The 22,435-nt window shown below is 40.3% G+C and overlaps 1 protein-coding gene across 1 annotated transcript in view; it reads left to right on the forward strand.

Annotated features, from left to right (window-relative positions):
* Nucleotides 1-2,367: 2,367 nt before the first annotated feature.
* Nucleotides 2,368-22,435, forward strand: part of NOX3 (NADPH oxidase 3) — a 66,961-nt gene continuing 46,893 nt past the window's right edge. Inside the window, exons 1-7 of the mRNA XM_073022314.1 lie at nucleotides 2,368-2,454; nucleotides 3,076-3,171; nucleotides 3,284-3,394; nucleotides 4,695-4,779; nucleotides 14,416-14,561; nucleotides 17,715-17,896; nucleotides 21,314-21,443. Coding sequence (XP_072878415.1) covers nucleotides 2,407-2,454; nucleotides 3,076-3,171; nucleotides 3,284-3,394; nucleotides 4,695-4,779; nucleotides 14,416-14,561; nucleotides 17,715-17,896; nucleotides 21,314-21,443 — 798 coding nt within the window. The 5' untranslated portion in view covers nucleotides 2,368-2,406. The remainder of the gene's footprint in view (nucleotides 2,455-3,075; nucleotides 3,172-3,283; nucleotides 3,395-4,694; nucleotides 4,780-14,415; nucleotides 14,562-17,714; nucleotides 17,897-21,313; nucleotides 21,444-22,435) is intronic.

The raw sequence follows: 22,435 nt of genomic DNA on the forward strand, positions 1-22,435 counted from the left end.
AAATGCCTGTGCTTTCATATATTTCCACAGCGAAAAAATCCCTAAAAAATGATGTCTTTTCCAAGAAGTAAATTTACTATATTTTTAATGGGCCAATCCAAAAGAAGCTTCTTCTCCAAAAGAAGCATCGTCTTAAGTGTGAGTGTGAGTGTGTTTATGAGTGTGTGTACGTATTAGGCAGATTAGGAGTGAAAGGGGAATGGGAATGACATTGCAAGGTAGGCATTGTTAGTCCCATTAAACTAATGTGGAAAATGAGACTCAAAAGAGGTAACACATCAGAGCTGGGTGACAAGTGGAAAACTCACCTGTTTGTCAAAATACTTAACCGGGATCGATGAGGAGGCAGAAGGATCAAGGGGAGAACACGAGGCAGAGCCTTTTTTTGTGGTTTTCACGGGAAGAAAGGGGCAAGTTTGTATAATCAGGGGAGCAGGTGTAGGATTGGATCGTTTGAATAGATTCTGCAGGCCCTGGGCTACCCGTGTGATTGGTCCCTCGTTGTCCAGTACCTGGTTCTGAGGTGATCGAGGGCAAGGGAGAGGTTGACTCTATGTATGAGAGTTTAATGAAAGAGAGGGTTAGGGGTTTGGACTATGTTTGGTTTGCATATCAGAAACATGCTCCCAAACTAGCTGTTTGCTATCACTAGGAATGAGCTAACCCTGACTTGAGCAGTTTCTCCCCAAGACTGCAAGACCCTGAGATGTCAATGCACCCCAAAATGCAGAAAATAAAAAACATTACTAATACAATAGAATAACTTATCCATTTTTCTATAATTCATTGGCATTATGTAGAAATAGTGTACTTAATCACACACAGCAACATTTATTTGTAATTAAATTCCTACAAGTTAAAAGTCCTATTTATAGCACTGCAATTTATATCTGTATATTCAGTATGCTTTGGTGCACAAGTCCATATATTAGTATTTCATAAAAGAGACAGTATAAGGTAATGGTTAGAAATGAAGATGTTAAAGTCAAAGAGAACTGAATTCAAATCCCAACCACCCCTCCTGCAAGTTACTTCATTTCAGCTTGTTTCCACATTTCTGTAATGGTGTGCATAATAATATCTGCCTGATAGAGTCCATGTATGATTTAACTGACAATACTTTAAAAGTCCTTAACCTAATAGTACCTGGTTAAATAAAGATCAATGAATATTCACAATTCTTACTCTTACCAGGTTTTTAACAGGAGAGGTTTAATTTTCCAAAATTGATTCTCCTCCTATTTTCATCTTGTCTAAAAAATTTAAAGGAAATATTTGGGCCAAAACTAGTCAGAAAATTGCTTCAATTGGAACAATTTTGCCTACCAGAGTAGAATTATGGTCATTATATTGAACAACTATGACTTACACAAAGTCAGAGACAAACGAGGCTCCCATGCAGCCACTCCTGGAGTGACTGGAGTATGAAAGGATATTTGCACTTGCCGCATGGGTGCACCAAGTGTGATTAATGACATGTATTACATCAGTCCCACAAAAAAGTTCACTTTTTATAGTCACACTTTTAGATTTATATGAGAGTTTTCTATCTGATGTTTTTTAGAATCTTTTTTCATCATCTTCTGAAAGATGGTTTAATTCATACTCATTTAGCCCATACTCTTTGTCTTTTATAGAGAGCTTTTTTGAAAGAGGGGAAAAAGAATTAAAGAAGTGGAAAAACTATGGCTGGTCGCAGTGGCTCATGCCTGTAATCCCAGCACTTTGGAAGGCCAAGGCAGGTGGATCACCTGAGGTCAGGAGTTCGAGACCAGCTTGGCCAACATGGCAAAACCCGTCACTACTAAAATTACAAAAACTAGCCAGGCGTGGTGGTGCATGCCTGTAATCCCAACTACCCAGGAGGCTGAGGCAGGAGAATCCCTTAAACCCAGGGGCAGAGGTTGCAGTGAGCCGAGATGGTACCACTTCACTCCAACCTGGGTGAAACAGCAAGACTCTGTTTCCAAAAAAAAAAAAAAAAGGAAAAAATAACAAATAGAGAAAGTTCTTTGCTATATGCAGCCTTCAGCAGTTAGGTTATTTCTCAAATTTACATAAAGACTTATTATCATCTTGACTGCAATCATGTAGAAAATGAATGGGTATAAAGTACATGAGGACAATTTAATAAACCAGTTTTCTTTTCTTATAAAATCTCTGACGAAAGGAATCATTAGACAGAGACTTGCCTTGTATTTACCCAGGTCATGAGGCATGGCAGCTTGGTGATGTGCTCTTGGCAAGAAGTCCTTAATTAGAAATTCCTCGAGAGCCGCTCCCTGTAGGTGCTTCCTATGACAAAAAGACGAAATAATTTACTAGGGAAGCCCTCACGAAGGACTCAACATCCAGACACAGGTGAGGGAAAGGAAATTTGCTGACAGCCGAAGAGCAACAAGCATCATGATGGGATGCTGGGTTTTGAATGAGGGTCTCTCCATCATATTAGTAGTAAGTATCAATTTTGTTATTCAACTTTACATATATAGATTGAATAGTCTTTGGTTTTTAGGAAAACTTGTATAGGAACACTAAATAGCTTGAAGTATTACTCTGGTTAAAAGACTAAAACTTGTTAGAAAACATTCAGTAGATATATTTAATTTACCCTTATAGAATCATGCAAAGTTGTTTTCCGATTGAGCTCATTTTTAATTATTTTTAAAGTCAAGTAGTTTGTTTTTGCATAATGTATGAGTGTTTCTCTAAATCAAATGAAGTCTCTGAATTAGACTATGAAATTGGAATTTTTTCTAGAGAACTCTCAGAGTTGTTTTTAAAGATTTCCTCCTTCTTGACATCATTGTCAAGCAACATTGATTAAGAAGCTTTTGTGGTTTCATTAAATCACTTAAAGCTGACTCATATGTATTTAAAATCTTTTTTATAAAGGTAATAATTTCTTACCATTATAATCCTATTAAAAACTAATCTATGAGAAATAAATATGTGGAGTGATTCTGATTAATATTGAGAAGCTCTTCATTCCACGTTAAAAGAACCCCAAGTGATTTTGGATAGAGAAAAAGCTTGAAGGTAGTATTGATTGGTTCTCTTTCCTTTCTACTCTAGCTCTCATGGCTGGGAGTAAATTTGTATCTGTTTATTGACACGTTCTACTGGTATGAAGAGGAGGAGTCTTTCCATTACACACGAGTTATTTTGGGTGTAAGTATGGTTTATGATTAAACATTACTTTTTCAGAAAACAAAATGCATTTTATTTGCCCTGGATCCTTGTTTTCCCTGAATCTCTTTTTTATGTCTTTACATGTGGACAGTCAACACTGGCTTGGGCGCGAGCATCCGCACTGTGCCTGAATTTTAACTGCATGCTAATTCTAATACCTATCAGTCGAAACCTTATTTCATTCATAAGAGGAACAAGTATTGTAAGTACTAAAATATTTGAAATAATCTCAGTTGTTATGACTTCCTCATATAAGTGCCATTGAAAACAAAAATGTACTTTATTATGAAATTCTCAGTAATTCTGTTTAAACTTGGGTTTCTTTGTTAGAGATAACAGAAAGGCTAAAACTGAAAAACGGTAATCAGTACATCTATCTGATTTGGCTTTGGCTGTTGCCATTGATTTCCTACATGACACTCAACTCATTGCTCAACAGTTTCCTGATGAATTTGCACCATGAAGATGGAAGCATTATAATGGCTGGAACCATCATTGTTTCTGATTGAAAGATGACAAATAAGCTTTTGAGACAAATGCCACCAGGAAACATCTCTCAGGGTTCTCACCCACAAAAGCATAATCACAGTACATAGATTTTATTAAGTAGATTTTAACCTCTACCAAACATAATGGGATATTTCCCAATTATATTGATTTCACTGTGTTAGGAACTTACCTGTGCTTCCTGTCAAACAAAATAGCATACAGAAAATGAGTCCTTCAAAAACTTTTACCAGGGAAAATACTGTATTATGCAGGCATCCCTCATTTCCTTGCACTTCCCTTTATTGCACTTCTCAGATACTATGGTTTCTACAAATTGAAGACCTCTGGCAACCCTGTGTGGAGCAATTATACTAGCGCCATTTTTTCCAATACCATGTGCTCACTTTGTGTCTCTGTGTCAGCACTTTTTAGCAATAAAGTATTTTTTTATTAAAGTCTGTACTTTTTTTTAGACATAATGCTATTGCACACTTAATAGACTACAGTATGGTATAAATGTAACTTTTATATACACTAGAAAATCAAAATTTTTGTGTGACTTGCTTTATTGCGATGGTCTGAAATTAAACCCACAATATCTCCGAGGTATGCCTGTGTAATCATCATCATAATTTTATGAATATTTATATATAGATGCATATTTGCCTTTGTATATGTGGGAATAATTTGTAGCCTACCTAAAACACATGAATGAGGATGATGGCTATCACCTTAAATTTTTAAACAAAGAAGCTGAGCGAGGCATGTATTTTGGTAGGCTTATTCAAGAGTTTTGAATTATAACCAGAGAACTAATAAGTCAATCATTTTTTAGCTGAGAGTTCAGCAAAGCAACTAATAACCTTTTGATTTGCCTGTTTGACTAATGGCCATTAACTTTTGTGTCACATTTAGAGGCAAAGCCTGATTCCTACTCTCTTAACTGTCATGACACTGTTTTCATTGTAATTTTTCCATAAATCAGGCATTTTTTGTTGTTGTTGTTACTCTAGTGCTGCAGAGGACCGTGGAGGAGGCAATTAGACAAAAACCTCAAATTTCACAAACTGGTCGCCTATGGGATAGCTGTTAATGCAAGTAAGTACTTACTAATTGCTTGATGGATTTTACAATATCTGATGCCTAACTTCATAGTTTTGTTTTAACTCTGACTTCCTCAAGTCTCACCCTCAGGTAAAAGAAATCTTAGCCATATATCTGACCCTGTAAACCTTATACAAATGGGTTTTTACATTTTCAATTTATACTTACGTAAGAGTTTTCCCCTACCAAGACCTCAATTTGTCAAAGAAAAGTTGGTGAAACTTCATTTGCGAATAGTTAAGCTTGTTTATAATACAATAATAAATACTTGAAAAAGGAACACTTTGTTATTCAGCACAATTCACTTTGGAAATAAAATTGACCTCTGTTCAAAATCTCATTCGCAGTCGTAGAAAAATGACTGTCAAATAGTATCGTGAGCAGTAAAAAAGAAAAAAGAAAAGAAAGATCATGTGAGCAAAGTTCTGAATCGTATTGAGGTAATGGACACAAAAGGGTCTTGAAAAGACATGAAGCTTTATCGGCATATAAAGTCTTATTGTTATTATTATATTTCTAATTTAAGAGGAAGGCACTAGAAATTAGCATCCAAGGCCAAGGTTAAACTCTGATGAGGAAGAAAGGAGGAGGAGCAGTCATCAACCAGCTTGTGGTTTTGCTGGAAAACAAAGACACTGAAATAAAAGGCTATCTGAGCGATAAAGAGTTATGATTCAGAACTGTTTCTCTCAAACTAATTTAACTATAAAATGTTTTCCTCATTTGTTTTTATCCTCTCATGCATTAAAAAAAAAAAAAAAAAAAAAAAAAAACAGAGTAAAAGGAACACTCAAAACAAATGTGAATTTAATTAAGCAACAAGACATGACAGACGGTGCCCAAGTGCCAATTAACACAACTTTGGGTGTGCAGTGAGACATGAGGGGAAGATGCTCCCATTGATTGTCTTCGGCACTGGATTAAACCAACCCAAGAACTGCTTTGTAAAAGGTCTGTGTGGTTTGTGAGGAAATAAGAGTAAAAAGACATCGTGTCCTAGAGAAAAACCAGCTCAGGGATAAAGAGGAAAAAATAAGCCTGGTTCATCTTTGTATTCCAAGGCCCACAATAGTGCTGAGTATGCATAGGCACCAATAACCTTTCATGAATGAGCGAATACATGAAGGAATAAAGACTCAGGGAAACAGATTTTGGCTTAGGAATGGAAGTCTTTTCCGGACCTTAAAAATTATCTAAAATTAGAATGAGGTTCCCCTAAGAGTACTGAATTCCCCATCATGGATGATGTCCAAACAGAGACCAGATTGCTCCTTGATAGGCTCATCAGAGAAGGAATTCAAGGAATCTCTAGGCTTCCTTTAAAATCTTAAATAGCTTGATTTCTGCATAACAGTAAAATGGCAAAAATATTATCATAGTACACAATAGCTTTAAGACAGAATTGAACTCTAAGAGAAAATTTTAAAGATATTACAGAGAGAAGGAGGGAAAAAAGCAGCCAGCATCAAAATACATCAGAAAAGAGGCTGGGCATGGTGGTTCACGCCTGTAATCCCAGCACTTCGGGAGGCTGAGGCAGGTGAATTGCTTGAGTTCAGAAGTTTGAGACCAGCCTGGGCAACATGGTGAAAGCCCGTCTCTAGCAAAAATACAAAAAATTAGATGGGCATGGTGGTGCATGCCTGTGGTACCAGCTACTTGGGAGGTTTTGGTGGGAGGATGACTTGAGTCCAGGAGGTGAACGTTGCAAGGAGCTAAAATTGTGCCACTGCACTCCAGCCTGGACAACACAGTGAGACCTCCATCTCAAAAAAAAAAAAAAAAAAAAAAAAACAGCAAAGAAAGCAAAGAATAAGAAAAATGTGTGTTATGAAATAGTTTTCTCCTTAAACTTTTGGGCATGTACATTTCTTTATATGTAATTGTGTATCCATAATACCAATGCATTAGAAACATACAATGAATATTCCCCATGTTAAAGATACCCTGATAGCAGCTATATCTTTCTGAAACTAGTGTGGTCACGGCTGTTTTAGGATGGAGTATAATTTAGTATAAGCAGCAGTTGACTGAAATCAGGTGACCAAATTATGTTATACGTCTCTACTGATTGGTAGTGTGATATCAGATAAGTTCCTCCTGCTCTCTCTTTTGTGGAGTTAAAAGAATACTAATACAAGGTGGGCGTGGTGGCTCACGCCTGTAATCCCAGCACTTTGGGAGGTTGGGGAGGGTGGATCACCCGAGGTCAGGAGTTCGAGACCAGCTTGACCAACACGGTGAAACACCGTCTGTACTAAAGATGCAAAAATTAGCAGGCATGGTGCTGCACACCTGTAATCCCAGCTACTCGGGAGGTTAATGTAGGAGAATCGCCGGAACCCAGGAGATGGAGGTTGCAGTGAGCCGGGATTGCATCATTGTACTCCAGCCTAGGCAACAAAAGCAAAACTGTCTCAAAAAAAAATAAATACATACATACATTTCAATGAGATGTGATTATTGTCGGGACCAGAGTTAGTTGGAAATTTGGAGAATACAGGGCTATTCATTTGTTGCTATTGCAAATAAGATCAAATCCAAAGCCCTTAGCCTGGCCAAGGGGACCAATGACCTCGCGTGTGCCCCCTGCCTGTGCCCCCTGCCACAGTCTTATCTCCTACCACACCCTCCGGCTTTTCCCCTTGGGCACACCCAGCTCCTGGGAGTTCCTAAGCATTCTGTGCCTTTGCTCCAGGGATCCCCTTTGCCTGAAATGCTCTGCCCTCCTCGTGGTGCTAAATGGGTGAGACACGGCCATGCCCAGGACTCATATCCTGGCCCACCTCCTCCGATGCAGCCATTTCAATGAGGGGTCTGAGGTCATACTTTCTACCACGGAGTGCAATTTGTTCCCCAGAAGCTGATCACCTCCAGGGCTGAGCCTGTGCCTTACACATCTTAGCTGCCCTGGTCCCTGGCACACAAGAGGTCCTCAAAAATGTGGTGAAAACAGGGTGAGTAGGAGTCGGCCAGCAGGCAAGAGAGGTTGAAGGAAACGCTGGGAATGGTACAGCACACAGACGCATGAGTTGTTCAGGGATTATGAGCAGTCTGGGGAGGACTGAACAGAGTGTGCGGAGGGAAAAGATTTAAACGATGCCAGTTGTCCAAGATAATACATTCACATTCTGCTGCAACCGGAGAAAGCAGGGTGCTCTTTCTCCCTCTTTCCCTCACACATCCCTGGAGAGAATCAAGTGTTCTCTGCGGCCCCCTTCCTCCTGAACCCCACTGCTTTGTCAGGTACCCAGATATCACCTGGGGTTCCCCCAGCAGGGTCAGAACTGCCACCCAGAACAGAGTGCCCCTCATCCTATTCCTCCATAGCAACCAGCAGCACTGTGGTGTTTCCACTCCCTGCAAACGGAGGGAGGAGGCTGGGGAGAAAGCTCTCCGTTTCTCCCAAACCCTGACAAAGCAATTATTACATTTCACATGAACGGAGAAATGCGTCTGGCAACTGCGCTTTTAGGAGGAAAAAAATGCTAAGCCTTGGTTTCATGGAAACACCTCTGCTTTTCACATTGTGTGCTTCTGGTAGATTCAGTTGGGAGCAGCCGAAAATGTCCCTGCGCTTATTTTATTAGCATCGCCCATTATGCTGCATTTCAAATAGCCGGCTGGCTTAACAGAGGTGTGTAACCTTGGAAAAAGTGCGACCACATCGAGGTTTGCGTGCCAACCTCTAATTTCTTATCCGTTCCCCTATAAGCTGAGCTGCAGGCTTTAATTGGTCAAATCATTAAAGGATGTAATTAGAGACTGGTGGAAGAAGGCGAGGGAGGAGGAGGGAAGAGGCAAAACAATGGTATCTGTAATCAAGGACATCACGGAAAATGCAGTGACAGGAACTCTTCTTTTGGCTTCCTGCCTTCCTGCTTGCCTGCCTATGATAAGAGCTGCCGGAGCATTCTTGAACCACTAATAAATCATTTTCGGGGACCTATAACCCCACGGGTATAAAAATCATAGTTTCACAGCCTCTTCGTTCTTATTAATGCAGATCTTTCTGGAGTCCCTGGTCCACAGCAGACCTTGAAGACCCTTCCAATTGAAAAGTAGTACTTTGAGCTCGAGCTTCCATTAAGGGGTGTCTAAATAGTGACCCAGGCGGCTCTCCCTGGCAGAGTCGGCAGCTTGCTTCTGCCAGGTTCCAGGAGTGAACAATTAGCCAAGTGCAGCTCCTGATGAGTTGCTAAAATTAGTCTGCAAACATCAATAAACATAACAAGGGCAGGGTGAGCGGAGAGAGCACAGAATAAGGGTGCCCAGAAAATAAAGATTTGGAGACCCCGGCTTGAGAACAGCCCTAAAGCCGCAAACTCTTCAGTCCTGACCCCTCAAGGATTGCTCCTAATCAGTTCCGCCTGAGGCTCTGGGAGCTTCAGGGAAGCTCCATTCCCAGTCCTGCCTGACAGGATTTAATGTGATTTACAAATGCGTGGCACACACAGGGTGCCAGAGTCAACGAATCCTCCTACAGAAATCAGACCACAGGTTTAAAAGTTTGCAGCCAAATTCTGGCTGCAGAAGCACAGCCAGAATCTGTCCCTGGGTCCTTGTTTCTAAAGGCTGTTTAATTAGGAGGTGACTAACTCCAAAATGACTGTTATCACTGACAGGCAGGCAGAAAGACAGCAAGGACGGACCACGCTTCCAAGATTCCCCTCAATTATGCTCACTTTGATCTCCTGAAAAATAAAATGAAAGAAGGAAGGTAAAAGAACTTTTTCAGGGCAACTGGCTCTAATAGTAGCCTTTATGATTTTTTTTTTTTTTTTTTTTTTTTTTTTTTTGGTTCACTCTTTAATGTAAAACTCCTTATTGGAACTCAGAAATTCACACACCAATTAAATGCGCATGTATAGTGTTTCCAAAATTGCTGCTCTCTTAAAAGTACCCGGGGAGAACACAAAATTGTAGAAAGATCCAGTTATAGCACCTTTTAGCCTGGCACAATTGGGTTATGGAAATGTGTGTCTTGCGGTCCTCCAAGGGCACAGCAGTGCATACTGTAGAAAGTCCACAGAGGCCCAGGGAGAGCTCACCCCATAGCTAATGGCGTTGGATTTACTGCAAGACTGAAGAGCACCATTTAAGCCAGAGTTGGCTTTGGAAACATGAAAACATGAATTTCGTGTTTGCTTTACTTCCATATTGGTCTACAAATCCCTTTTAGATGATAAATATGTTCCCAGTAAACTTCAGAGAAAGACACAGGAGCCACACAGCTGGAAGGGAGCTTAGATAACCTTGTTTAGTACAATCTACCCATTTCACAGATGGGAAAAAGGGCCTGAAAGAAGTTAAGTGACTGAGAGGTATCCTCGTCAGTATTCTTTCTGTTACATACTAATATCAAATGTAATAACATGAAATGATATTGATGCCTAAGACAGAGCGAAATCAAACCATGTCACTGTTTTATCCCATCTCTGTAGCCCTTGTCTCTGTAACATAAACAGCATGGCTACTTATATTTTTAAGAACCTAAAATGTAGAAGGGAAGGAATAGAAAATATAACATCTAAAAAAGAACAAAAATAGTATCTCCCCTGGTGTCTATCAAGTCACAACAATTCTGAATTTAGCGGTTGGTGTATCTTTAGTTCCAAGCCAAGATTGCTGTAAAATTAGGATCAGATCTAAGGGGAAAATAAAATGTTTAGACAAACAAAATCAGCATAAGCAGTTTTCTCTTTGAGAATTCCTGAGATAAATAAAATATTCCACTTTGTATGTTCTACCTTGTGAAAGGAAAACAAAATGGAGGTAGCGGGAGCAAGGGAACATGTGAGACATGAACTTTAAAGTGCGTGACAAATACTGGAGAGAATAGTTTTTACACATTCCCTCAGAACCTGCCTCTTGAAAACCATCTGGGGCTTCCCCGTACTCCTCCATTAGTTTCTTCAGCTCTGTTATGGGAGACCTGGCAATAAGAATAAATAAGTAGTTCAATATCTTTGTTCATTCAATCAACATACTTAAATTTCATTTAACAATGTCAAATTCTCGTGTGGAAATCAATCTAACAGAAAACAAATTGCAATTAACAACTCACTACCGGGGAGAAGAATGTTATAAAATATAAGGCCAGGCGTGGTGGCTCACGCCTGTAATCCCAGCACTTTGGGAGGCCAAGGAGGGTAGATTGCCTGAGCTTAGGAGTTTGAGACCAGCCTGGGCAGCATGATGAAACCCCATCTCTACTAAAAATTAGCTGGGCATGGTGGTGCGTGCCTGTAATCCCAGCTACTCGGAGGCTGAGGCAGGAGAATTGCTTGAATCCGGGCGGCGGAGTTTGCAGTTAGCTGAGATCATGCCATTGCACTCCAGCCTGGGTGACAGAGTGAGACTCTGTCTCAACAACAACAACAACAAAGTTATGAAATATTAAAAACTTATCTTGCCTTCTATTTCTGACTATCACATATGGATTATGCAATGGTAAACATATCAGTTAACTTGGTCTGAAGCTCAGTCTCTAGCTCTGTAAATTGTGAACAGCTTCACACCCTGTCTGGAGTGCCCTAGTCTGTGGAGAGAGAATTAAAGAAAGCTAGGAGGAGAGGAGGAGTAAGGGTCAAGGGGCAGAATATAAAAGAAGCATTCACGCCAACCTACAATAAGGACTCCAAATGTTGTTATCAGTCAGAAGCCTTAGAAACGGTTGGACTCTAGATTAAAGACACCAGGTAAACCATTCAGTTTTATCTAAGCCCGTAGAAAAAAGCTAGTTTTCAATTAAAAATCAGGTATGATAATTGCTCATTAGTCAAATGAAGCAATACAGCTTAATGGTCAAAAGATGGAGCACTGAGTCACGCAAACCACTAAACCACTTTCATCACTAATGAGCAACACATTCCTTAACTCTTTGGATACTGGTCTGTGAAATAAGAAGAAGGCTGATACCTGAGGAGAGTTAAATCAGATAATACGCCTATAGCATTTATAACAGTGTCTGTTGTACAGTGAACATTCAATGTGTTTGCTAGGAAACGTACTACCTGCTTTTAAAAGACTTTCAGATAATTATCAGAAAACAGCATTTAGGAATACTGGACAATGTTTGTGTTCAATTTAGCAAATAGTTTCCGTTTTGCATGTAACACATTGGAAGGGACTCCTGCTAGATAAGCCTTTCCAGCTTTGTGGATGCTGAGGCTAAACAAGGCTGCCCCTTCATCGACATGGCCGTGTATGTTGACAAAGCACCCTGGGAGAAAATAGAGTACCTCATGGGTGCTAACCTCTCTGAAGCCACAAGGAGGCAGTAAACATCATGATGCAGAAACAGTGTCACATGCTTTGCCTTCTTGGGTGAGCCTCAACCTGAGGTATATTTGACTTGACTTTCAACTTAAAGGCTAAAGAAAAAATGTACAATATACACTTATATATATATATTATTGTTATATATATTTTATATATATATATATACAGAGAAAGCACTACTCCAACCAGGTTGCGTCTATAGATTGATTTTCTGACCCTTTCTTTACCCCTTCTACCTTTCTGTAATCTCATTGTCACTAAGCAAATAATTGTCAAATGCAAACTGGTACTGAGGTTTCAAGGATGAATAAAGTCCATCCTTGAGGAGTGAAAGTTCATCAGGGGTGCAGGGATAAACAGATACTACAACAGTAATATCTGAGAAATGCTATGGTCATACTATCATTTGTGCTGGTGAAATTGAAGAATGTGTGATAGAAGTCAACTTTTGAAGTGAGCTGTAAGGCATGAGCAGAACATTTTGCAAATCAGAAAAGGGAGTGATAGCAGGAACTCAGGTGACAAAGAAAAGAGGTTGCATAGAAGATAGCATTTCTAAATAAATCTGCTCCTAGGACCACAGGGACCAAAATGACACCCATATTCTCAGAAGTTCCTGCTCTTTCTTTTTCCCCATCACATTTTCTTCCATACCTCAACCCACAAGGTACAGCCATGGAGGATCCTGTAACTCATTCACAACTTGTATAGACTGTATGATAGTCACAGGCCATGCCACTCCTCACTGTGGGTGCAGAAGAAAAGAAGATATCAACTGGGAAATTATCTATACCTTGGGCAGTGAAGCCTCATTTCACACATGAATCTGATCCCAATGGCAGTTATCAACTGGTCACCCAGCAGGAGTTTCATTTGCAGGAAAAGCATCAGTATGTCGTTGCCTAGCTGTGACTGCTGGCTTCCCAACAGATTTGGAAAGAGCAGCATCAGACACAGAATCCTCAGGTCAGACGATGCTGTGTTCTTAAGCTTGTTCTCTTCATTTAGAATTTAGACACCACCAAGTCCCAGAATTAGAAAGCTCCATTTACTTCTTAAGAATATACAGAAGGTATGTTTAGTTCCATAAATACTGGCTTATTTCAATCCACCAGGAATAACACATGCAAATGTATGTGTGAATGTGTATGTGCAGGGGTATATATACATATAGAGTAGTCCCTCCTTGTCTGCAGGGGATACATTCCAAGATCCACAGCGGATGCCTGAAACAGTGGATAGTACTGACCCCGACTGCCATTCATCGGAACATGTTCCTTTCATGTCTTCCACCCACTAATGTAATGCCTTTTTCATCATAAATAAGCACTTATCATGCACTGTGGCTGTAACTTCTGCAGTCTGAGGTGTGACAGCGAAACTAGCACAAGTGTCTTTTTTCTTCACAATTTCAGATAGAAGATTTGTTCTTACCATAGATCTTAGCAACTTCCACATACAGTTTTTTTCCTTTCCTTATTAAGTAGAGAACTTTCACCTTTTCACTTAAAGGAAGCACTTGATGGCTTCTGTTTGGCATAGCCGAATTGCCAGCATCACTACTTTTGCGCTTTGGGGCCATTTTTAAGCAAAATAAGGATGACTCGCACACAAACACTGGGATACTGTGACAGTCGGTCTGATAACCAAGAGGGCTACTGGATATGCTGAACAAAGGGATGATTCACATCCCAGGTAGGACAGAGCGGGATGGCATGAGATTTCATCATGCTACTCAGAATGGCATGCAATGTAAAACACAAATTGCTTACTCCTGGAATTTTCCATTCAATATTTTCTGATTGTGGTTGACCTCGGGTAACTTAAGCTGGGCAAAGTGAAACTTTAGACTGGGGGGACTACTGTATACTAAAATATGTAAAGGAATAAACAGAAAACAAAAGGGAACAAAAACAATATATCTCCTGGTATCTATCATTTGTGTCATATACATACATATCAGCATGTATAATGTACAGTATTCTAGAATAATGTTTTCTGATTTCTTAAGAAGTTATATATAATTATTTCTTTTAGAATTATATTGTATATAATTATGCTGAGCTATCATAACATTTATTCCATTTCCATGATAACTGTACACTTTATGATGAACTGAGATTTACTTTATTAATATAATTTAAATAAATGTGGAGATTTTTGTACAATATCTTTGGAGGTATTCAATCCACTCCACTCAAAGCACTGTGAAAGATGTGTAAATAAATCACTTTTCCTTGGAGATTACAAAAACCAGAACAGAGAAACTGGAGCACAGAGACACGGTATTTTTTAGTAACTAGGGAGGAAGCCACAGGGTACATGTTTGGTGTCGTCTCGTCCTAGCCATCCATGTCGTGGCTCATTTCTTCAACCTGGAACGCTACCGCTGGAGCCAGTCCAAGGAGGCCCAGGGACTTCTCGCTGCACTTTCCAAGTTGGGTAACACCCCTAATGAGAGCTACCTCAACCCTATCCGGACCTTCCCCATGGTGAGTTCTGCCTGCTAACGAGCTTCTCCTCTGAAAACTCCGTCGTTTTCCAATCCTCTAATCAGGAATGCTATATTGAAAAGCTTTGAATAAAAGGGCTGGAGAGTGAAAATTTACATGGAATTTGTTCTTAATTTCACATTTTCTAAAAAGTTTTTTTTTTAATCATTAATGTTGCTGGGAAGTTATGAGCAAGGAGAAAAAGATATGTCACCTAATTAATTTTTATATATATACACACACACAAGAAATGCAGTAACCTGTTAAATTCCTAATATTTTAAAATTTAACATTTTAGAAGCAGTCCATGATTCGATATTTTTTCACTGATGTTAGACTCATAAAGAATGTGAAGTGCCATCTAAACCCAGAAATTATAAATTGGATGTCTTCATTTTCAATCTGCAGATTGTTTTCCGGATCTCGTCTCCAAATGCCTCATACATTGGCACATATGTGAATAACTGCTTTGCCAAATCAGATACTGGGCAAAGCAGCTAATTTCATAATGAGACCTGCATGGCCAGTGACATCATTCATGCTAATTACCTGTGTGCACAGAGTGTCAGCAGCTATGGGGAACAAAAAGAAAACCAAAAATGTAGGCACAGCAATCTGTGTTCCAAGATTAAGACAGTCATCTCCCTTAATTCACCCCACCTCTTTCTTTGTGGTTGGTCTCAATTTTTTTCCCATGTACCACCACATTGGCATATGTGTGCAGCAGGTTGACCAGACTAAAAAGATCTCTATTGCCCAAGAAAAGCCCTAAGGCAATACACTTTGGCAATGAAAATCCCTCCATTCTTATCCAGGCCATCTCTTTAAGTGACCATTTCCCCCATGCAGCCTTATTTAAAGAACAAAAATTCAAAATCTGGTTTTGGAACACTTGTTCCATGTCATGTCCCCTAATTAGCCTAAGGTGATTTTCAGTATCAGGCCATTGATCAGGTTTAGTTGAGCTACATTTTCTTTTATTTTTTTTCTTAATTTATTTTATTTTATTTTATTTTATTTTATTTTATTTTATTTTATTTTATTTTTTTGAGACGGAGTCTCGCTCTGTCGCCCAGGCTGGAGTGCAGTGGCACAATCTCAGCTCACTGCAAGCTCCGCCTCCTAGGTTCACGCCATTCTCCTGCCTCAGCCTCCCGAGTAGCTGAGACTACAGGCGCCCGCTGCCACGCCCAACTAATTTTTGTGTTTTTAGTAGAGGTTTCACCGTGTTAGCCAGGATGGTCTCGATCTCCTGACCTCATGATCGCCCGCCTTAGCCTCCCAAAGTGCTGGAATTACAGGCGTGAGCCACCATGCCCCGCCTGAGCTACCTTTTCTTAGCTGACAGCTACTGGAAGCAAAAATTTCACACCTGCAAATCAGAACTACAGCTGCCCTAAGCGACTGGGAATGCCTTTATGTCAGTCCATTGAATCACAGCATTTGTCTGGGCACCTACTGAGGTTACTGTTTTTCCCCACTAAGATGCTGGAAAATCCGTTGCTACACACACTCAAGAATAAATCTCAACATTTTGCATAGTCTATGTAATAAATAGTATTTATTAAAAATACTTTTCAAGCAATATGATTATATATTTTAATAGCAAAATAATTAAACTACTACCTATACAGTAATTTCAAAATTTTAGAAGCAATATACTGTGGAAGTACTAATTAAGCTCAGGAAGCCCTCTAATTTAGGGCATTTGGAGGGAGATGAGTACCAATAACATAGAGTGTACATTATAGAATATTTTTAGAGGTGCAGTGGGATTGTTTTGGAGGATACATTGCAACTCTAACCAGTCTATAAATGTGTTGCGAGAACAGAGATATGGTGATTTGCCTTAAGAGGCAAGGAAGAATGATGTGAAATTAGCACATCATATGATGTAAATGGATTTCTAAAATGCCTGAATGTACTTGAAAAGAAAATATTTTAAATGTTTGAGATATATCCCCTTCAATTTTATTTCCACTCTTTGCGCTATGAAGAAAAAATAAACAATGAAGAAGTCCCTGTCCAAATTACCTCCAGATCTCAAAGCAGCCCAAATTAATGAGATTTTACTGACAAAAGATATGGTGAGTTTATTGAGCTCGTGGCCGTCTCAGTTATAGTAACACAATGTATGAATACTAATGACTTGGCAAGAATATGGGAAACTCACAATAAAAACAAACTGCTGTGTGATGCCTATTCCAAAAGGTTATTTAACTGTCCCTTGCACTCACAGGTCAGAATTCTGGTCATTTCGCGGTGTCCACCAGATAAGAATCGCTGTACCTTTATTGATCACCTAGGATTTACCAAGCCTTATTCCAGGCCCCCCGAGATGGCGTGAAAGAAATGCAAGTCATAGTCTTTCCAATTAAGAAGCAAGAGCAAGGAATAACTACCAGGGGAACTGAGTGTGCAGCTGCTTTATTAGGAACGCCCCAAGGGACCTCTCAAAAAAAAAGTGTTTATTAATGTTAAAATGCAATTAAGCATGGTGATCCACATAGTTATTTTAAAGACTAAAAACTTAAAACTCAGATTTATTTTGCAATATTTTATTTTGAAATGCTCTTTTCATGCTGCCCTCATTTCAATTCAACATAATCACTTTGGTTTTTGATTTATTTATTTTTTTTTCTTTTTTCCCATTTTGTCATTGTTGTTGTTGCTTTAAAGACAGGGCCTCACTCTGTCTCCCAGGCTGGAGTGCAGAGGCAGCATCATGGCTCACTGCAGCCTCGAACTCCTGGGATCAAGTGATCGTCCCATCTCAGCCTACTGAGTAGCTGGGACTATAGGCTCAAGCCACCATGCCCAGCTTTTTGGGGGGGATGGCGGGGAGGGGTTTCCAGTATAATAACTTTGATGTGAAATGATTTATACAAATTTTAAAAATGTGATTGATGAAATGGTATTTAATGAAATTTTAGCAAAGCAAGTAGCCACCGTAAGCTGGTGGGAAAGGGGAGGAAGAGGAAGCTCCTTCTCGAGTTGGCCTGCATCCTCATTGAGGCTAACATGCTTCTGCGTGAAACACTGTGAATGGCTCCCTGCTTGAAATCTCAAGTACTGGTCCTAAAAGTGGAAAAAAAAAAAAAAACATGTGCCAGGATATTTATTGTCACGGTGTTCATTTTTTTTTTTTTTTAGAACACAACTACTGAATTGCTAAGGACAATAGCGGGCGTCACCGGCCTGGTAATCTCTCTGGCTTTAGTCTTGATCATGACCTCGTCAACCGAGTTCATCAGACAGGCCTCCTATGAGTTGTTCTGGTGCACACACCATGTTTTCATCGTCTTCTTTCTCAGCCTGGCCATCCATGGGATGGGGTAAGTCCACACTGTGCTCCTCTGCAAGGATTTTATCTCTGAGAGTCCCAAAATAATCTTAGAAAGTCCTTTAGATGAAGGATCCCGGCATGCAGTGACTAAAGGACTTGTACAATGTGTGAAAAGCACATTGACTGTGGCAAACGCTTTTTCAGTAACACTGAAAATAAGCTAATAGATGGTGAAGTATTATATTCATTTTTCCTCACTGACTCTGTTAGTGAGTCTTGGCATGTTTATAAAATTCAGGAATTCTAATGAATGCAGGATGACAGTAGATCTATGTTTCATTCAGCACCTGTTCTGCAATCCAATTTATGTGGGATTACTCAGGATATATATTTTTGACACCAAGATTTCACTTCTGCTTAACCAAAACCATCAACTAGGAAACCTGGTGTTTGGGCAGGGACAATGTGTGGCATGGGCAGTCTGGTGTGGGGTCCAGATCCAGCTCTGAGACCAGTTATCAGAGTGAGCCCTTCAGGTCCTCTGGGCCTCAGTTTCCCCATTTGACCTCTAGGACTCCATTTTGCTCAGACATCCCATAAAACACTGCTCTGGCATTCAATACCCAACTGATACGGTTCATCTCTTCATCAGGAAGCTAGCATAGCCCCTGATGTGTTCAAAATCCCTCGAATATAATGTTTTTCAATCCTTTAAATATTAATAAATGGCCCTGGACTAATGAATCAATTGCTGTCTGTGAACTAGCTTGTCCCTTTTAATTATTTCAAAAACTGATTGCCATTTTTTCCATGTTACAATTTTCAAAGCACATTCATATGCATGATCAACTCGACTGCCACAACAGTCCTGTCACGTAGAGAAGGTGCTGTTGTCCCTATTTCATAAAAAGGAAAAAGATGTTCTCAGGGTTAAGTGATGCCCTCAAGGTCCCATGATGAATAAACGACAGAGTCAGATCTAGGACACCAGTCTTTAGACCATCAAACGTTTACTCTGATTTAGCAAGCCCTGGCAGAACAAGTCTTCCGTTTTATGAATTAAACCTTCCTCAACACCAGCAAGAACGCAGCCAGCAATGTTGCTAATGCCCTTTTTGGCTTGCCAGCAGCAACTCCTCTGTTCCTGCACAGCACAATACCCTCTTCCGCCCCTCATTCTCCCACCATTGCCACTGCTGAGTGCGGAGGGTCCTGTCCCGGAGGTGGCCTCCCTCTCTGCACGGACCTGGAAGAGCAAGTGCATAGCTGCAGAGTGGCATGGCCTAGGAAGTCACACATGCCTTGGTGACTCTGGGTCCCATGTAGAGCCCACGGGCAATGCTTTGGGATTTGCCCCTCTGCAAGTCAATGACCCCTCCAGTCTCCCTCCTCACCCTTAATGCTCCTGTCTTCTCAGCCCCCTACTTCTGGAAGGGGGTCGCAGTTCTGCCGCCGCCACTGCCTGTACCTAAGACTTCTCCCATTGTCCCTCAGCTGGTGGACAGAAACACATTCTTCGAGGAAGAAGTGCCCCTGAGGGTGCATTTTACCCTAAAAGACTGCCTGTGCCTCTGCTGAGCCCTAGCAACCGGGTCAGTCCACGTTCACACGTCCTCTACTGCCTGGCTAGAGGCTTCCCGTTTTCTTTCACCTAGAACTCTCTGGGATTGGCTCTTCTGAATGTGGAAATCTCACCATTCCTTTTTGTACTTGGGGTGGACAAGGTGGATGGTGTGTAGTCCTAGTGTGTTCCAACTCAGAGATTGTCAGTCCCCCTCTTCCTACTGCTGATTCCGCTCATGACGCCAGGGTTGTGACCCCTGCAGTGTATTTATGAGGCTACCTATAACCCAGGGGAGTCTAGAAGCCCTCTTCACAGACACCGTGTGCTTACCCCACTAAACATACATCCCCCACATCCACACCCTGGTGTACTGTAGAAGCACAAGAGAATTTCAATGGGCAGTGTTTCGTTGGAGATATTTTGGATATCCAAATAACAGCTCATAAGATGAAATTTTTTAGTCATTTTAACCTAGTTGAAAAGCTTATTTTAGGATAAGGGCCTCATTTAATCTTCTCAGTGTGAAGTATTCTACAGCTACTGTTTACAGCAAAAGCAATTTGCAAATTCTACACAAAGTGCCAAGTGAAAGTAGGATTATTGGAATGTGTTAAGGCCCACTAATCTTCCTATTATGGGATGGCATAGATGAAGCCATTTCAAAAGTTTAAAATTTTTAAAAGATACAGCATTTGTGGAATAAGATGAGGCTTCTTTTAGACACTATGGGGAATGCTGCCTACAGCCTGAGAATGAAAGTGTTAAATGTCTGGAATCCTTCCTCTGACTCTCACTTACTATTCACCCTGCCTATGTCTGGGCATCATTTGTACATTGGAGATTTACAGATAGTTTTTCTCATCGAACTCAGAGGGATGTTATCAAGTTTGGATGGCTTCCATGAAACAGACTGGGACAAAGGCCAAGATGTCAGTTCTAGCTGACACCAGGCTGTTTCCAAGGGCGTATGACTGCTCCCTCCTCCCATGCCCTGTGATATAACAGGGTCCACACCACTCCACAGGCTGTCCAGGACATAAGTCTGTGTGATGCTAAGGTTTTCTCAGTCTAGAGTGCCATGATTCTCAAAACACATCAATGCCTTTTATTCACAGACACCTAGGAACCAAACAATTCCCAGATTCCCTGACCTTGGGAAAGTCTTGGGCTTTGCTGTCTGTGCACCAAGGATGAACCCTAGGAGCTTGTACCAAAGCGACTTGTCAAAGGCCAGTCAGAAGTGCACTCATGGCAAATAAAATATAGAAGGATTATAGGACTCTTTGTCTAGTGCTCTATTCATTAAGACTGCCTTCTCTTTCCATTCCTAATGTATCAATACCATCTTGAAGACACACTCCATTGTGACCTATTTTGACTGAGTCAAATGCTGGCTTGCTGGTGGTCACTAGGGGAAAAAAATACCATTATTCCGGGCACTTCTTTTGACTTCTTCACTTGAAGACTTCTAAGCACTCAGAAACAACCCAACGAGGGTAGAAGTTAAATAAATCTGCAAAAGAACCAAATAGTGCAAAGTTAGCCAATTAGCCCAAATCAGCAATCAGGACAAGATGAAACCTAATTAAATTCAACAGTCTACAAAAGGATGTGTTCAAACAATTTCCCTTCATTATGAATTCTCTAATATAGACACTTTCAATTTAACACAGGATACCACAGAGGGGAACTTCTTTTCTGGGATCTTCAAAGTTACTCGAAGCTTCTTAAATGCTTATTTTGAAAGAAACTGGGGGAAATGAATGACAGCCTGAGTTTCAAGAACTGGAAGTGATATTTCCAAGCTCACTGTAGAATGTATATCTGCGGGATAACAAGACTGCTCAAAATCAGTCTGACGTTTTGGTTTTCTGTTTTGTTTTGCTTTTCTTAATTAACAAGTCGGATTGTTCGAGGCCAAACCCAAGACAGCCTCTCTCTGCACAACATCACCTTCTGTAGAGACCGCTATGCAGAATGGCAGACAGTGGCCCAATGCCCCGTGCCTCAATTTTCTGGCAAGGAACCCTCGGTAAGAATGAATCCAGGAGCCTTTAAAAATAAATGTCCCCGCAGTTAAAATATAGAGCTTTTATAGGCTTGAAAAAAAAGAAAGCCCATTTCACCAATAGACAAAGCCAACTCTTTATTAAGTGTGCTAATGGAGAAATCAAGTTACAGATAATTTTTAAAGAGGTTTACTGCCAAAAGCACTATGTTCAGCTTTGAAATGTATTCTTCTACTTACCTTTAAATACTAGTGTCTGATATTGTGGGAATTCATAACAGCACACTGATGTCCCTGGAGGGGTCAGCCTTGGGCCTCACCACCCTTCTCTGTGCTCCCGCATCCTTGGCCACCTGTCCTCTGCATAACTGCCCCTGCTCCCAGTCCGAGAATTACCAGCACCCCTGCTCAAACCTAGGTCCGTGAACAGCCAAATGAGGCTCAGGCCTTCTTTATAAGCTTGCCTTCTTCCTTTCGACAACTTTGGGGATCCAAAACTTAGGGTGTCAAATGCATTTACTTCTTGCTCTAATTAAGTTGCTGTAACTGAAATAATGATGACGTTAGCCAAGAAGATAATTAATTTGTGTAGATGACAATGTCCACAGATCTGAAAAGTCAGATTTCCTGGGTGGGTGATAACCGTTACCGTTGGTAGCGTAGGTAAAGAGAAATAATATCCTATCTGGCCTCCTCTGGTATCTTAGAACAGTGCAAATCTTTGGGACAACCAAGTGATGCTTGAAAGAAAATAAATGCAACTGGCAGATAAAAAGTAGGAGGAAATAAGTGTCCAAAAATACGTAACTTAAAACATGGAATAACAGGCTATAATATATATAATTGATGAAGATTTGGGAAATTAAGTCATCAACATATGAAGAGTATAAGTGATTGCATTGTTTAAAAAAAAAAAACCTCAAATATATTAAATTAAGCACTGGATTTTAAGGGTGAAAGTACTAGGAGGAAGGTTTAAAACCAAGAGAACCGGAATAGATGTGCCCATTAGACTG

The sequence above is a fragment of the Chlorocebus sabaeus genome, chromosome 13, assembly GCF_047675955.1.
Source record: "Chlorocebus sabaeus isolate Y175 chromosome 13, mChlSab1.0.hap1, whole genome shotgun sequence".
Lineage (NCBI taxonomy): Eukaryota > Metazoa > Chordata > Mammalia > Primates > Cercopithecidae > Chlorocebus > Chlorocebus sabaeus.